This window comes from Silurus aristotelis (assembly GCF_946808225.1).
Source record: "Silurus aristotelis genome assembly, chromosome: 26".
Taxonomy (NCBI): Eukaryota; Metazoa; Chordata; class Actinopteri; order Siluriformes; family Siluridae; genus Silurus; species Silurus aristotelis.
Window position 1 is genome coordinate 18,049,008 of NC_139599.1, and position 15,000 is coordinate 18,064,007.

The 15,000-nt window shown below is 38.8% G+C and overlaps 2 protein-coding genes and 1 long non-coding RNA gene across 11 annotated transcripts in view; 2 read left to right on the top strand and 1 right to left on the bottom strand.

Annotated features, from left to right (window-relative positions):
- gja2 (gap junction protein, alpha 2) overlaps nt 1-3,990 on the top strand; it is a 6,823-nt gene extending 2,833 nt beyond the window's left edge. Inside the window, exons 3-4 of the mRNA XM_083531448.1 lie at nt 1,395-2,797; nt 3,698-3,990. Coding sequence (XP_083387574.1) covers nt 1,395-2,525 — 1,131 coding nt within the window. The 3' untranslated portion in view covers nt 2,526-2,797; nt 3,698-3,990. The remainder of the gene's footprint in view (nt 1-1,394; nt 2,798-3,697) is intronic.
- Nucleotides 3,991-10,992: 7,002 nt separating this feature from the next.
- The window catches only part of tbc1d8b (TBC1 domain family member 8B), a 21,226-nt gene continuing 17,218 nt past the window's right edge, over nt 10,993-15,000 (bottom strand). For 4 of the 9 annotated variants that reach the window (XM_083530553.1, XM_083530552.1, XM_083530555.1 and 1 more), the window contains 3 exons: nt 12,419-12,460; nt 12,132-12,229; nt 10,993-12,044 (listed from right to left, as the gene is read on the bottom strand). In XM_083530553.1, the coding sequence (XP_083386679.1) occupies nt 11,541-12,044; nt 12,132-12,229; nt 12,419-12,460 (644 nt within the window). In that variant the 3' untranslated portion in view covers nt 10,993-11,540. Of the gene's footprint in view, nt 12,045-12,131; nt 12,230-12,418; nt 12,461-13,267; nt 13,352-15,000 lie in introns of all 9 variants that reach the window. The other 5 variants (XM_083530548.1, XM_083530554.1, XM_083530551.1 and 2 more) reach the window with 4 other exon arrangements.
- Nucleotides 14,460-15,000, top strand: part of LOC310720179 — a 924-nt gene continuing 383 nt past the window's right edge. The window contains exon 1 of the long non-coding RNA XR_014531670.1: nt 14,460-14,542. This is a non-coding gene — a long non-coding RNA (uncharacterized lncRNA). The remainder of the gene's footprint in view (nt 14,543-15,000) is intronic.

Below are 15,000 nucleotides of genomic sequence, written 5' to 3' on the forward strand. Positions count from 1 at the left end.
CCATCTGCCAAATTTAACCCCAACACACACACACACACACACACACACACACACACACACACACACACACTTACACACAGCGTGTTCATTAGCGCATGGTTATAACTTGTCAATTCAGTTGTGTTGTGTTTTTGTGTTAATTAGAAGTTTCAACTTTGTGTAGATGTGTGTGTTGAAGTTCTCATGCTGGATATGAACACATGGTAAAGGTGAGTTTCTATTTCTTTATACTAAACACACCTAAACAGCCCTATACATAAACACCAACACACACATACACACTTTTACACATGTAAACTTATTTATAGGAAATTATTGAAACTCTGTTACTGTTCTCATTAACAATTTTTTTTTACTTTTACAGTATTTACACTTAAACCCGCCTCTCATGTGAGTGTAATGTAGTGTAGTGTAGGGTCATATGAGTGTAGTGTGGTGTGGTGTAGTGTAGTATAGTAAAGTGTAGTATAGTGTGCGTGAAGTGTGGTATGGTGACGTGTAGTATAGTGTGGGTGTAGTGTTGTGTAGTGCAGTGTAGTGTAGTGTAGTGTTGTGTTGTGTAGTATAGTGTGAGTGTAGTGTAGTATGGTGAAGTGTAGTATAGTGTGAGTGTAGTATGGTGTAGTGTGAGTGTAGTGTAATGTAGTGTAGTATAGTGTGAGTATAGTGAAGTGCAGTATAGTGTGAGTGTAGTGTAGGGTTGTGTAGTATAGTGTGAGTTTAGTGTAGTATGGTGAAGTGTAGTATAGTGTGAATGCAGTGTAGTATGGTGAAGTGTAGTAAAGTGTGAGTGCAGTGTAGTGTGAGTGTAGTATAGTGTAGTGTGTGAGTGTAATAAAGTGTTGTATAGTGTAAGTGTAGTGTAGTGTGAGTGTAGTATATTGTAGTGTGTGAGTGTAGTGTAGTGTTGTATAGTGTCAGTGTAGTGTAGTGTGAGTGTAGTATAGTGTAGTGTGTGAGTGTAGTGTAGTGTTGTATAGTGTGAGTGTAGTGTTCTTTAGTATAGTGTTGTGCAGTATGTTGTGAGTGTAGTGTAAGTGTTGTGTAGTAAACATTAAATCTGTCATAGGAAACAAAACAAACTCTGGCAAATTTTCTGACTGGTGTAGGAACTGTGTAGGAACTTTGTCACAACTGTGTGGGAACTTTGTCACAACTGTGTGGGAACTTTGTCACAACTGTGTGGGAACTTAATGAGAACTGTGTAGGAACTATGTGGGAAGTTTGTGGGAATTGTATATAACTAAATCAAACCTCTGTGTAATATAAAGTGAGGATTTGTAATCAGAATAGATTTCACTCCAGAGTGACAAAAGCACTGACAAAGTTAAATATTAATTATGTTTTTCTTTACTTTTCTTCTCTTCTCTTTCCCCTGTCTCTGGCTCTATTAGCCTCTTATCTCTATCTTCTTTCATTTTAACCCCCCCCCTCTCTCTCTTTCTCTCTTCCTCTCGCTTTTTGTGTGGTTTGTGATGGGGGATTGGAGCTCATTGGGGAAGTTGTTGGAGCGAGCTCAGGAGCATTCCACTGTGGTGGGGAAGGTATGGCTCTCAGTGTTATTCATCTTCAGGATCCTGGTTCTGGGTGCAGCAGCAGAAAAGGTGTGGGGAGATGAGCAGTCGGGTTTCACCTGTGACACCAAGCAGCCCGGCTGTCAGAACGTCTGCTACGACCGAACCTTCCCCATCTCACACATCCGATTCTGGGTCATGCAGATCATTTTTGTGTCTGTTCCCACGTTGATATACCTGGGACATATCCTGCACCTGCTGCGCATGGAGGACAAGCAGAAGCGTTTGGATCAGAACGGAGGTGGAAAAGTGGGGAAGGTCATGACAACCATTCGGGACGAACAAGGAAAGATTCGTCTGCAGGGGGCACTGCTTCGTACATATGTGCTCAATGTCATTTTCAAAACTCTGCTGGAGGTGGGCTTCCTGGTGGCACAGTACTTCCTGTATGGCTTTGAGCTCAAACCCATGTACACTTGCAGCAGCTGGCCTTGTCCGAACACCGTAAACTGCTACATCTCACGTCCTACAGAAAAAACCATCTTCATTCTGTTCATGCTAGCTGTAGCGTGTGTGTCACTGTTCCTCAATCTAGTGGAGATGTACCACCTCGGCTTCACCAAGTGTCGTCAGGGTCTCCGCTATCGCCATTCGCTCTCTGACACTTCATCCAAAACGCCTAGCGAGGAAGCTGTCATTCCATTTGTTGCCAGTTACCCCTATTTCCCTGCCCATGCCCCACCCCCCGATCATCAGTACAAACTCCCAGACACTGACGGCTCCTTTCCAGCATACGGCAGTCGCTCCGCTCACAAACAGAACAACGATAACCTTGCAGTGGAGCGCATCACTACGGAAACCAAACCTGACCCTTCTGAAAGCAAACCTGATGAAACCAGGGTAAAGAAAACTTCAAGCTCTGCCCCAGGATCGCCGTATTACCAGCGCAGGCCGAGCTATGCTAGTCGCTATAGTAACAACAAGAGCAGACTGGATGATCTGAAAATCTGAATTAGGAGAAAATTTTTACGAAATTAAGCAAATAGCTACTGATACAGGAACAAACACACACACACACGCGCAAACACACACACACACACACACACACACACACACACACACACACACACACACACACACACACACACACACACACTGTATCTAATAAATACCAGCATTTTCAACAAACATTGTTAGCATTAGCCACTACAGATGTACCAGCTTACTGCTAAATTTAACATGTGGCTAGTCTTATAGACTGTAGCATTAGTTTAAATGCTAAGGCTCAGAACACAGGTGAAGTGAGTTTTTTCATGCCCGGTTGTTTTCATGATTCACATTTCCTGTAGACAGTCCGAGTGAGCAGCAGGTCAAACATCAGAGGAACCTCATCCATATTTATGATGTGGTGCGGCCCGATTCAGTGGGAGCGCATCTGATTAATATAAAGAGTTTCATTGGTTCACCTGAACCCTTTCAACAATTGAATTGGTCTAATGTTATGGGGCTCAGTGTTTTGGCTTGAAGCTTGTGAAACCGGGAAAAACCCAGGAAAATCCATAAATTAGCCGCTTCATTGTTTAAGCTGTGGTTCCAAGCGTGGGAAAAAAGTAGCGGCTTATAGTCCGGAAAATACGGTAAATAAATTTTAGATTACAAAAAAAAAAATAATAAAATAATTGTAAACTTACTATATGGTGTTTTTTCTTTATATTTTAGTTTGAAAACTTTGCCCTGAAAAAAGTTTGCTTAATTCCAACAATTTCTCGCAATTCCGACTTTATTTCTCATAGTCATCCAACATTTCTGGTGCATCCACCGGTAACCATGTTGTGGGCCTGAAGTTTGAAGCTGTTGGTGTATGAACGAGGCTCCTCTGCTTGATCTGTGGAATCGGAGGCTCAGTTTGATACAATGCAATTCTATTGATCTCCATTTTATTTTCAATGTGTAAAGCTTTCTGCCACTACACTCAACCAAATGAGGATGGGTTCCCGTTTTGAGTCTGGTTCCTCTCATAACATCTAAGGGAGTTTTTCCTTGCCACAGTTGCCATGGCTGCTCATCAGGGATAAATGCACACCATACACCTTAACTGTTGATTTCTGTAAAGCAGCTTTGAGACAATATCTGTTGTGAAAAGCGCTATATAAATAAACTTGACTTGACTTGACTTGACTAAGGTGCTAGCTGACTAGCCGTGCATGTGATTGTGAACAGGATATTTTGAAGTGAAATGCTAGCAGTGAAAGGTAGAACCACAATGGTTAGAAGATTGCTAAAAGAGGTCACAATGTTTCTCTGAACTAACAAAAGAAGTTCCTCTGACTGAACTGGGGCCACAGTTGGCGTCTACTAGTGCGTTGGTGTTTACATGACCACAGAAATTGCAGCCTATTTCACAGTAGCATTTGACTATTAACAAGTTAGCATTAGTCTACGTTTTTGTTTACCTACATCTGTCATGCTGCTAATTGACCAGTACAAGTACAAATCCTGTTAATAAACGGACATTAGCATTGCTGCTAATTTTTAGTTTCATACCCTTTTTGTGCTAGCAATAAACTTTGTTTTATTCATCAATATTTGTCACATTGCTATAGGAAAGATTTACTGAAGATTATAACAGTTTTAATGTGTTAACTCTCTTGCTGCTAATTTTACAAAAATATTTGTAATTCTTTAATGAGACTTTTTTTTTTTACTTAATCAGAATTTTTCCTACAAAATATTTACATGCGTAGTTCTAGATTATAAACACCAAAATGAGAATATTTTCAGTGCTTGCCATTAGCTGTGATGCTAAATATTATATGTGTAATATAAGGCATATTTTGGTCATTGCATGATTCGTGTGTTTGCTGTATTGTTTGTTGACTCTGTTGCTGCAGTCTGAGCCAAACACTTCCCTGTGTGCTATAACCTTATTCAATAAATGAGTTTTATTGTAATTTTTCATTTGTTTACACACACACACACACACACACACACACACACACACACACACACACACACACACACACACACACAAATCTTATATGAATAAAGCAATTCTAGGGTAGATGTGAGGTAAATCATGCGACTGTGGGGAAGATCTGAGATTAGTCAGCAATTCTGGGGAAGATCTGAGGTAAATCAGGCAATTCTGTGGTAAATATAATATAAATCCGGCAATGCTATGGTGGATCTGTGGTAAATCAGCCAATTCTAGGGTAGATTTGAGGTAAATCAGGCAGTTCTAGCAAGAGTTAAGCTAAATCATCAATTCTGCGGCAGATCTTGATTAAATCATTGATTAAATCATTTGAGGTAAGTCAGGAAATTCTGGAGTAAATATTAGGTAGATCATTGTTGAGAAATTTAGCTAGTTCTGTTTATAATATAATGATAATAAATATAATAATATATAATATAAAAAAAACAATAACAGCAATAATAGTAGAAAAGTGGGTTTCATATTAATAGTAAGGTCAGTTTATTGGTGAGTGCAGGTACATTGTGCACAGTGGAAAATCAGCCGGAGAAGAAGCATGTGCAGGTGCATCATACACTGTGCAAAAAGTCAAAAGTCAGAAGTCATGTATGGAACATATTAGAAAATGTCAGTAAATGACAGACAAAGATATTTATACACCTCGGCTATGCGGAGAAAACAGAGAGACCGCATGATGTCTATTCGTGCATAATACAGTGCATAAAGTTCACCCATGTAATTTAGCGTAGGTCAGCTTCAGCTATCAATAGTAGAATCTAGTAATATATAATATCATTTAACAATATGCTTCACCTACAATATAAGTTTAAATCCAAGCCTAATGCATATAGACATTACTCAGCATTAATATAGTATTATATTTAGCTTTGCAAAGAACTCAGTGTATAGAGAGAGTAAAGACAAAATCAATAATTATGCTTTAGATTAAAGTTTATCATATATATACAGTTAGCATACATTATATGATCAAAATGTAATACATGTTATAATGGCCAGTGAGCAGATAAGGATGATGGATTAGATTAGGGATTAGAAAAAACTGCAGTTTTAATAAAATCAAAATAGTAAAATAAGCAAGCAGCATGCAGGCAACATGCCCAAGCACAAGTAGAAACTTAAATGAAAAAATCATATAAAAAAATAATAAAAATAAAAAGAGTAATAGGGTAATAGGCAGATATCGTCAGATTATCGTCAGATAACAAAGAATATAGGAGAATAGGTGCAAGAAATTGTATAAGAGATCCAATGTCCAAAACACACAGGAAGTAAGATGTTTCTATGAGAACATGAGCTTAAGATGCAGGCAGGATAACAGTAAGACAGGAAATTCCATATAAAGAAGTATTAGGTTATAATAAATATATTTTAATAAGATTTGAATAAAAAAAAAGTAAAAGACGACAGTTATGAAAAATAGGAAAAGCATTTGGAGAAAAGTGCTGTTCTGTTCAAACTAAAGCCCTGGTTTATAAAACTAGAAAAAAAAAAAACGAACACGTTTCTATACAAAGTGAACACAAAACAAAATAAAGGATGATTTGTAGACAGAGGAAAAACCCAGAAGAGATTTTAAGAAAAGGTGTGAATATTGCAGTGGATGATCTGTTGCATTGTTATGTTAAAGTGCACAATCAGGGGATTTTTCAAAGAAAACATGAAAGAAAACTCCTGGAAATGGGTGGAATTTTACTAAGAATACGTATAAACTTAGCAAAAAAAAACATGTAAGCAAAAGATTGCATATGCAAAGCTTTGTAAAATAATTGGTGTATATAAATTGTTAGCGAGAAGATATTAGAGAAAATATGCAAATTTTAATAGATGTGAGATATAAAACGTGAGGGAAGATCTGTGGAAAAAACATGCAATTTTGGATATATCTGACTCAAATGAAACAATTTTGACTATTTTTTTTTAGGTAAATCAGTAGATTTTTTTTTAGGTAAAAACAATTTACTGATAAATTCAATACTTGTAAAGCAATTTTGTAAAGCAATTTTATTGAATATCTGAAGTAGATAATGGAATTCTGGAAAAGATCTGTGGTAAATTCACAGATCTTCCCCAGAAATGCTCTTTTTACCTCAAATCTTCCACCAAAGTTGCCTGACATACCTAGACCTTCCTCAGAATTGCACAAATTACTGCCGATATTCCATATAATTGCTTGATTTACAATAACTCACAAGATCTAAAGTTTTTAGATCAGGCACTTTTGGGGAAGATCTGAGATAAAGTGTTTCATTTTCGGGAGTTTTTAAAGTAAATCATGTAATTCTAATGTATATCCTAAATAAATAGGTAATTCTGGGGAAGTTTTGAGGTAAATTAAGCAATTTTAGAATAGATCTGAGGTCAGTCAAGTAATTCTGAGGAATATTTGAGTTAAATTAGTCAATCGTAAGGTATATCCTAAATGAATAAGATAATTCTGGTATAGATTTGATGTCAATTAGGCAATTCTAAGATAAATCCTGAAAAAGTGCTTTGAGTCTCTATCAAGTCAAGTCAAGTCAAGTCAAGTCAAGTCAAGTCAAGAAGCTTTTATTGTCTTTTCAACCATATATAGCTGACACATTACACAGTGAAATTAAACAACTTTCCTCCTGAACCCTGGTGCTACATACAAAAACAATCACAGAAAACGAAAACACAGAGTTAAGGACTAGTAAATGTCCTCGCCACATAAAGTGCATCGTGTGCAACCTGTTGCAAACAGTGCAAATACAACACAAGACAGTGTAAGACAAATACAGAAAATACAAAATAGTGCCCCCAGTAAACCTGTTGTATATTACACACTGTGGTGTGTAAGAGACGTAAAGTGAACAGTAAAATAAAAACAAAAAACAAAATGTTGTGCAAAAGAGCAAATAGCAGAAATCCAGAGAAGATGTGCAAAAACGGCATGTAAACAGTTTATGGTAATGAAGTGATGTAATGTGAGTGGTACTGAAGACATGGGTGTGTGAAGTGAGTACGAGTGTGTGTTAAGCCTGGGTTGTACACATCAGTCACACAGTTGTGTGTATGTGTGTGTGTGTGTGTGTGTGTGTGTGTGAGTTCAGTTCAGTTCTGTATTAAGAAGTCTGATGGCTTGAGGGAAGAAACTGATACACAGTCTGGATGTGACGGCACGAATGCTTTAGAACCACTTCCCTGATAGCAGGAGGATTAAGAGTGTATGTAAGGGGTGTGTGTGACTGGTGTGTGTGGTTGTCCACAATGCTGTTGGCTTTCGTGTAAATGTCCATAATGCAGGGGAAAGAGACTCTGATGTTCTTCTCAGCTGCCCTCACTATCCTCTGTCGGGTCTTGTGATCAGGGACGGTGCAGTTCCCAAACCAGGCAGTGATGCAGCTGCTCAGGATGCTCTCAATGGTCCCTCTATAGAACGTGGTCAGGATCGGGGGAGGGAGATGAGCCTTTTCAGAAAGTAGAGACGGTGCTGGGCTTTCTTGCTGATGGAGCTGGTGATGAGTGACCAGGTGAGATTATCCGCCAAATGAACACCAAGGAATTTGGTGCTCTTGACGATCTCCATGGAGAATCCATCGATGGTTGCTCTGTGCTCTCCTGAAGTCAACAACCATTTCTTTTGTTTTGTCGACGTTCAGAGACAGGTTTTTGGCTCCACACCAGGCTGTTATCCCAGAATTTACCTCAGATCTTCCCCAAAATTGCCTGATTTACCTCAGATCTTCTGCAAAGATGTATTTTAGGTAAATCATGCAATTATGGGGTAAAACCGAGGTAAATCAAACAAATTTGGGGGTAAATCTGAGGTAATGTTTTTCATTTGGGGGAAGACCTAAGGTAAATCGGGCACTTTTGGGGAAGATCTGAGATAAAGTGTTTAATTCTGGGGAGTTTTTTAAAGTAAATCCAGCGATTTTAATGTATAGGTCAATGTAGATTTATTCATTGATAGAGACTCAATGCACTTTTGTATAATTTATCTTAGAATTGCCTAATTTATCTATACCAGAATTCCCTTATTAATTTAGGATATACCTTACAATGGACTGATTCCTCTGAATTACCTGATTGAACTCAGATCTATTCTAAAATTGCCTAATTTACCTCAAATCTTCCCCAGAATGACCTAATTCATTATACGTTAGAAAACTTCCCAGAATCAAACGCTTCATCTCAGCCATCAAATTTGCCTGATTTACCTCTGTTTTACCCCAGAATTTCATGATTTACCTAAAATCTTCCCAGAACTGCCTGCTTTACCTGAGATTTTCCAAAACTTGCCAGATTTAACACAGACATACTCTACAAGAAGAAGAATATCATTTGTTTGTCACATATTCATTTCATTTCATTTCATTTCATTTCATTTTCTCCCGCTTATCCGTAATTCGGGTCACGGGGGCAGCAGTCTAAGCAGATTCCCCAGACACTTCTCTGTGTCCAGGGATCAGGCTGTCAAGGCCCCCGCCTTCGACTGCTGCCCAATCCTCTCAGCACCGTCCCTTACGGTCCCTCCTGCAGGTGGTGAGCCCACGGGAAGGCGGCCCCACGTCGCTCCGACGTCACGGTCCTTGATTTATTTTTCTCGTAAGGGTCCCCTGGAGCATAGAGGGTTAAGGGCCTTGCTCAAGGGCCCAAGAGTGGCAGCTTGGCGATACTGGGGCTTGAACCCCCGACCTGCCGATCGGTAACCCAGCGCCTTAACCGCTGGAGCCACATATTCATTAAAGTATAATAAAATTCTTTTTTTACTTATTTTTTTTCTCACCTCTCTAAAAAGGGGCGGCTTGGCGATAACAGGGTTAACTGACCTCAACCACTGACCTTATGATCAATAACCTCAGAGCTTCAACCACTTAGCTACCACTCCTCTATTAATTGCCTTAAATTAAGTTCAAACAATCAAACAATTTTGGGTATATCATTCAATTCTAAGAAAGATCTGAGGTAAATCATGGAATGCTGGGGAAGATCTGAGGTAAATCAGGCAGTCCTGAGAAATATCTGAGGTAAATTCTGGGATAGATCTAAAGTAAATTGTGCAATTGTGGTGTAAGAACTGCTTGATTCGCTGCAGATCGACACAAAAATTAAACGATTTACCTCAGATATTCCATAAAATTGCTTGTTTTACAAGTAGTAAATATATAAATTAGCTGATTCACCTTAGAATTACCTAATTTACCTTGAATCTATCCTGGAATTACCGTATTAATTTATAATACACCTTATAATTGCCTGATTTACCTCACATCGATTCTTAAATTGCCTGATTTACATCAAATCCACATAATAATCTAATTCATTTAGTATATACATCAGAATTGCTTGATTTATCTCAGGCCTTCAGGCCTGCACGGTTTACCCCAGATCTTCCCCAGAAATGAACAATTTATCCCAGATCTTCCCCAAAATTGCCTAATTTACCTCAGATTTACCCCAGAATTGCATGGCTATTTCCCTAGGTAAATTAAGCAATTCTTAGGTAGACCTGAGGTAAATTGTGCCATTCTGGGGTAAATTAGAGCTAAATCAATCCATTTTGGGGAATATTTTAGATAAATCAATCATTTCTGTGAAGCATCTTAGGTAAATTGAAAAATTCTAGGAAAGATCTGAGGTAACCAGAGCAATTCTAATGCATATTAGATAATGGTAAACCTGAGTGAAATCTGGCAGTTTGACCTGAGTGAAATCTGGCAGAGTTTGGATAAATCTGGAATTTCTGGGAAGATCTGAAAACCGGCTAAATTTAAAGTATATCCTAAATAAATTTGGTTATTCTCCGATAAATTATTTAACTGATAAATTCAGTAATTGTTATCCCATTATTTAGGAGTCATTTGACTGTAGTAAACGTGTTGATAATGACAGATGGCAGGAGAAGAGGAATATAAAACTCCACATTTCTCTCCTCACACTCAGACTATATAAATCCTGACAGGTGCAGGTCAGAAGTCAGAGGGGAGTTTGCTATTCTGGGACAAGCTTCTGAAATAATTTTACCTTCACACACTAAATGCCAGTGCTTCAGTTACACCAATCACCTGTCTGTCTGGCCACGGAGCTGTCTGTGTTCTTATTTTGATTAGATTAAACTTCATTGTCTTTGTGCAAATTACATGTACAAAGCAAACTAAATGCAGCCTTATTGTGCACTTATCTTTCTATAATAACACACCATTATTTAAAGCAAGCTGGGAAACACACACAAATATAATTGTACATTTATTAAACTCATGACATTAATCACATCCACTAAAGTGGCTTAAGTGAGGGGCAGAACACACACTAAACACATTATACCATTACACTATCCTGGATATATATATATATATATATAAAATTATTTTAACCTATTTCTATATAGAGTTACCTTAGTCATCAATATGGCAAGATGTTGTGCGTGCGCGCCTGATCTGGCATCAGTGATGCAATAAATGCTAATGTTTATTGGGTAATTTTATATTTTTAATATAAATGCTCAAACTTCTTCAGGCATGTGATCATAATGTTTATTATGAGTTAATTTCTGTGATAAATTAGCATGATTTCATGACCAAATGATTAACTATCTGACAATAATGCTAATCAGCCATGTTAGATAAACATGATGAAGCACTTTAGAGATTTTTTGATTATTAATTTTTATAAATCATCCATTATTTATAATTATATTTCTACACTGTAGCACAGAAACAATGCAACACAAACTTCATTTCCATAACACGTTACACAACATCAGAACTTCATCTGCTTACTGCTTCTCTCTCTCTCTCACACACACACACACACACACACACACACACACACACACACACACACACACACACACACACACACACACACACACACACACACAGAGTGAAACAGTACAACTGGTCACCAGGGTCACACACTTAACTCCCAAAAGCTTTACTCTCATGTTACACACTTTTACATGTGCCAGATTTATATCTATACAGTTATATCATTCACTTTTCTCATCACTGTGTGTGTGTGTGTGTGTATGTATGTATGTATGTATGAAGGCTGTGTGTTAAGTGTATTCAACGTATGTGTGCGAGCTGGTGTGCGTGTGCATGTGCGATAAGTGCATGTGTGTCTGTGGTCCTCTCAAAGAATGTAACAACACAAGGTTCGTTCAGTAACGAGGCAAGAATCTGCTCGAAGGAGAAACTCCAGTCTCCGCCCCCATCCGGAGGAGAGGGTGTGTCTGGGGGTGTGGTCTTAGCTGAGCTGCCGGTCCCTGTAGGGCTGCTTGTAGCTGAGGAGGCGGAGCCTGTATCAGAGGAAGGTGACAGGTCAGTGGACAGAGACCTGGGGGTCTGGTGAGACGTGTTGTCGGCTTGCTTTGTTGCTGGGGGTGTGGCCTGTAATGTCTGGGGCTTGGCCTTTGGAGAGGATCTTGATGGGCTCTGCAGTTTTCGCCCCGCCTCCTCCATTCGCAGCAACAAGCCAGTTACCCGGGCAACGGCATGATACAGAAGCTCCTCCTCCTCGTCTCCATGGAAAATGTTATACAGAGTCTTAGACAGGAGGACGAACTCGGCCTAATACACACACACAAAGTCATATGTATTGTTTTAAATACACAAAGTATGTATGTGTGTGTGTTAGTGTGTGTGGGTGTTTTAAACCTGATTAATTCGAGGCAAATCTTTGATGTTCTCCTCTTTCTTTTGTAACTCATCCTGCCACTGTTTCAGGTACTCCTGGAGATCCACCTTCCCACGTGCTGAAAGAAAAAAGGATAACAAAAAGACAAAAAGTAAGGGTAAGAGTAAGAGGGAGATTGTGAGATAGAAAAATGAAAAGTCACTGAAATATAACTCAAATATTGTTTGACAGGTTAGAGAGACAGAGACAGGTTTCAAGTGTAACACATAAATAATGAGATGAAGGGATGATGGATTATTATAATCACCTCTTTCTGGACTTTTCCTGATCACTCCTTCATCAGTACAACCTAAACACAGGAACATGTCTGGTTAATTCACTGAATGAAAAAATTAATCAACAAAATAATTAGGATATACATTTTATACACTTCAACTCATACAAACAAAATTATATCAATCCACGTGACTTCTCATGGAAAAAAAACCAAGATCTTCAAAAAATAAAAAACCTGCATTTAACAAATAATTATTTTTTACAAAGAAACAAACACTGGATTTTGAACTCTCTCCAAGAAACTCAATTATTCTTGCTCTTCTATGCTATTTTTGGTTTTGGCAATTTTTTGGCAAATTCCTCTCCATGACTCCATCTGAGGAGGGAGAGAATCACACAATCTCCTCTAAGACTCCAGTCCCTCTTCCTCAAAATTAGCTCACAGATTCCAATTACTGGCTTGTATTGCTGTGATTGACAGGAGAGAGACAGAATAAGCCCCTCCCACACAGAGCACTATACAGGTCAGGAAGAACCTCGGCATCATCTAGGTCAGTCTTGATCTGCTGCTGTTAGAATAAACACTGTTCCCCCAAAATCTCTCTAATTACAATATTTGTGTTATCTGCCTCAAAACTGGTCCTCAGGTTCCCACGTCACTCCTCATTAAAGTCTCCATGTTTCTCACCCAAGTATCTACTGCTTTTTTCTCCTCTTCATAAACCCTCACTTTATTCTTAAAAATTTAATTCTTGCTCCAGACACGCAACAACCTGAGTCTCTTTCATTCCGCATGTGCGCACACACACACACACACACACAGAGTGAAAGGAATTAAAGGAAGTGCAGAGAGGGAGTGAAGAAACAAGTGACAGCTGACCAAAAAGACGGGTAGAGAGAGAGAGACCTTCAGGGGGGACAGGAGAGGCATGAGACCTTAAAGCCCTACAGACAGGAAAATCTGCTGAAACACACACACACACACACACACACACACACACACACACACACACACACACACACACACACACACACACTTTATTTGTACTACCGGTCATGCTAACAGTTAAAGATTACAGAGATGAGAAACTGTTTACAATATTAATATTTGTTTCTTATTTCAGCCCTGAAACTAAACTGATGACACTGGGAGTAGTGCCATTAGTTTAGTCATTAAATTAGTAGTGTAGTGTGTAGAGAGTAGGGAGTAGTGTGTAGTGATAAGGAAGTAGTGTGTAGGGAGTAGTGTGTAGTGATAAGGAAGTAGTGTGTAGGGAGTAGGGAGTAGTGTGTAGTGAGTAGTAATAAGGGAGTAGTGTGTAGTGATAAGGGAGTAGTGTGTAGTGAGTAGGAAGTAGTGTGTAGTGAGTAGTAATAAGGGAGTAGTGTGTAGTGATAAGGGAGTAGTGTGTAGTGAGTAGTAATAAGGGAGTAGTGTGTAGTGATAAGGGAGTAGTGTGTAGTGAGTAGGAAGTAGTGTGTAGTGATAAGGGAGTAGTGTGTAGTGAGTAGTGATAAGGGAGTAGTGAGTAGGGAGTAGTGTGTAGTGAGTAGGGAGTAGTGTGTAGTGAGTAGGGAGTAGTGTGTAGTGATAAGGGAGTAGTGTGTAGTGAGTAGGGAGTAGTGTGTAGTGAGTAGGGAGTAGTGTGTAGTGATAAGGGAGTAGTGTGTAGTGAGTAGGGAGTAGTGTGTAGTGAGTAGTAATAAGGGAGTAGTGTGTAGTGATAAGGGAGTAGTGTGTAGTGAGTAGGAAGTAGTGTGTAGTGATAAGGGAGTAGTGTGTAGTGATAAGGGAGTAGTGTGTAGTGAGTAGTGATAAGGGAGTAGTGAGTAGGGAGTAGTGTGTAGTGAGTAGGGAGTAGTGTGTAGTGATAAGGGAGTAGTGTGTAGTGATAAGGGAGTAGTGTGTAGTGAGTAGTGATAAGGGAGTAGTGAGTAGGGAGTAGTGTGTAGTGAGTAGGGAGTAGTGTGTAGTGATAAGGGAGTAGTGTGTAGTGATAAGGGAGTAGTGTGTAGTGAGTAGTGATAAGGGAGTAGTAAATAGGGAGTAGTGTGTAGTGAGTAGGGAGTAGTGTGTAGTGATAAGGGTTTAGTGTAAAGGGAGTAGTGTGAAGTATGTAGTGTGTAGGGAGTAGTGTGTATGGTGTAGGGAGTAGTGTGTAGTATGTAGTGTGTAGAGAGTAGTGTGTATGGTGTAGGGCAGGGATGGGCAAACTTTTTGACTCACGGGCCACAATGGGTCCTAAAATTTGACAGAGGGGCCAGGTCATTCATTCATTCATTCATTCATTCATTCATTCATTCATTCATACATACATACATACATACATACATACATACATACATATATATAAAACATTAGAGATTTGGCAAATTCAGTTTCATCAAGTGCCAAAATAACAATTTGTTTATCTTTTTTTTTGCCAGTACATCAATAAACACAGCAGAAAAACTCAAGTTCAGTTTCAGTGGGAACAGTGTTGTTGAACTCCTTATTTTATCAGTTTATCAAAGTCTGGGGTAAGTTTTTTTGTGGCAATTCTCAGGAGAGATCCGAGGTGTTTGTCAGAAACTGTCGCAGTTTTAATAGAGTATCAGATTAAGCTCTCTTAA